Genomic DNA, 1,830 nt, shown 5'->3' with positions numbered 1-1,830 from the left:
AAAAAAAAAAAACTATCATAGCAGCAACTCCCAGTACAGTTAATAACTATGGGTTTGACTGCTCTGTGGCTTATTCTTTTCAACTACAGAGTGGGATGAATCATTTCTTACTGAATATATTGGCTGATCATGTATAAAATGCCCTTAGATCTTATAAAAGGGATTAGATAGCTAAATGCTGCAGTATTACTAAGTCTACAATATGCCCGAAAGCTAAATAATGTTTTTAAAGCATTTCTTCACGCCATGGCACATGGAACTTAAGGCTTTTTAAAGTCATATATTTTAAGGTAACCCTCAAACAGTTCCATTTCAAAAATGAACATAAAACAGCTTGTTATATAAGAAGCCAATGAAGCCAGGAGCACTGTCTATTTAAATAACATCATCACATTCTTTCATCATTCATGAACAAGGTCATAATTTTCTAATGGTAACCGTGTTGTCTGTATGTCCTTGTGGTTCTCTGACCATTTCATGTTGGCATCTGCTGTGCTGCGGACATTTAATTTAAAATATTTTCTTTGGTTTGCCAATTTTTATTTTTCCGCAAGAACAACATTTTAATTTTTTATGCTTTTCTGTTTTTTCCCCCTTTCATTTTCACAGAAAAAGAGAGAAAGACTAGATGGTGAAAACATTTATATCAGACATAGCAATTTAATGTTGGAGGTTTGTATGAACTTGAAGCTTATTTCAGTTGGTTGCCTGAAACCTTCTGCATTCTTTGCTGGTCCCCTTTTCTTCATTCTTCGCTGCATTTGGTTTTGCATGCCACTGCATGAGAGAATTTCAGGTTTAAAATGCTTCTGCATGTTGGTAAGATGAAGAGGCGCAATCATTTCTTCTTTTGATTCCTTTTAGTTTTCATTTCTCATACTTATCTGAAAAAATATATGATTGGGCCTACCTCTACCTCTCATGGTTCCGTTGTTTTACCCACTTTTAGAAAGTTCTATATCACTGCTAAAAGTTCCGTGAATTTTCTAAGCGTGCAAACTTCTATATGTCCCAAGATGCAAATTTGCACTATTCTTTCATTTTTTGAACTGGGAGAGTGTGGAAAATTAGGGGAAATGATCACAATGCTGAATGGATTTAAAATATTAGAGATAAGAAAAAATTACCGAAAATGGTCAGAGGGTAAAAGGCAATATAGAAGAAGGAAAGAGGGAAGCCTAGCATTTAGTGAGTAGTTACTACATTACGAGATACCTGATCATAGAAATAGGCCTGTGAGTATGAGACTATTATGTTAAAAATGAGAAAATTGAAGCTTAGAGAAATTATGTAATTTCCTAATGGTCACAGAGCTGATAAATTGGTAAAGCTAGGATTGAGTTAGGGTCTCTTTGACTCTTAGGAACTATATTATTTTCCATTCAGAAATAGCAATATACTTATAGGAATTGTAAGGTTAATTTTCCACTATGTTTGACATGGGTCAGATTTTTACCAGACCTATATTAGTACACGTCATCTATTTTAGAGCTCCACATTAGAAAGGGAAATATAGAACTAATCAGAAGATTAGGGAACTCTGTGAAGAAAAATTAAGGAAACTGGAATTATTCTGTATGGAAAAAATTGATGCCAAGTTAGTTTACACGGCAGAAAAATTCATATACTGTATAGAGGCTGGTGACCAGATTATCTTACAGCTTTACTCCAAAAGAAATCTATATAAACTCTTAGATCAGGGATTTAATTTAAATATAAAGGAAATATAAATATATGGAAAAATTATAAATGATTCCCACCTTTGGGGAGCTTATAAAATGATTGTACATTATTATACACTATAATTTCTTTCTTTCTTTCTTTTTTTTT

The 1,830-nt window shown here is 33.0% G+C and overlaps 1 protein-coding gene across 10 annotated transcripts in view; it reads left to right on the top strand.

The window, feature by feature from the left end:
- Nucleotides 1–1,830, top strand: part of EPB41 (erythrocyte membrane protein band 4.1) — a 226,289-nt gene that overhangs the window by 176,186 nt on the left and 48,273 nt on the right. For 8 of the 10 annotated variants that reach the window (XM_023507451.1, XM_023507453.1, XM_023507446.1 and 5 more), the window contains one exon: nt 610–672. The exons of the other annotated variants lie outside the window; for them this stretch is intronic. In XM_023507451.1, the coding sequence (XP_023363219.1) occupies nt 610–672 (63 nt within the window). The remainder of the gene's footprint in view (nt 1–609; nt 673–1,830) is intronic. 10 annotated transcript variants of the gene reach the window in all.

The sequence above is a fragment of the Otolemur garnettii genome, unplaced genomic scaffold (assembly GCF_000181295.1).
Source record: "Otolemur garnettii isolate 467f Iridium unplaced genomic scaffold, OtoGar3 scaffold00184, whole genome shotgun sequence".
Taxonomy (NCBI): Eukaryota; Metazoa; Chordata; class Mammalia; order Primates; family Galagidae; genus Otolemur; species Otolemur garnettii.
This window is presented reverse-complemented; position numbering and strand designations above follow the sequence as displayed.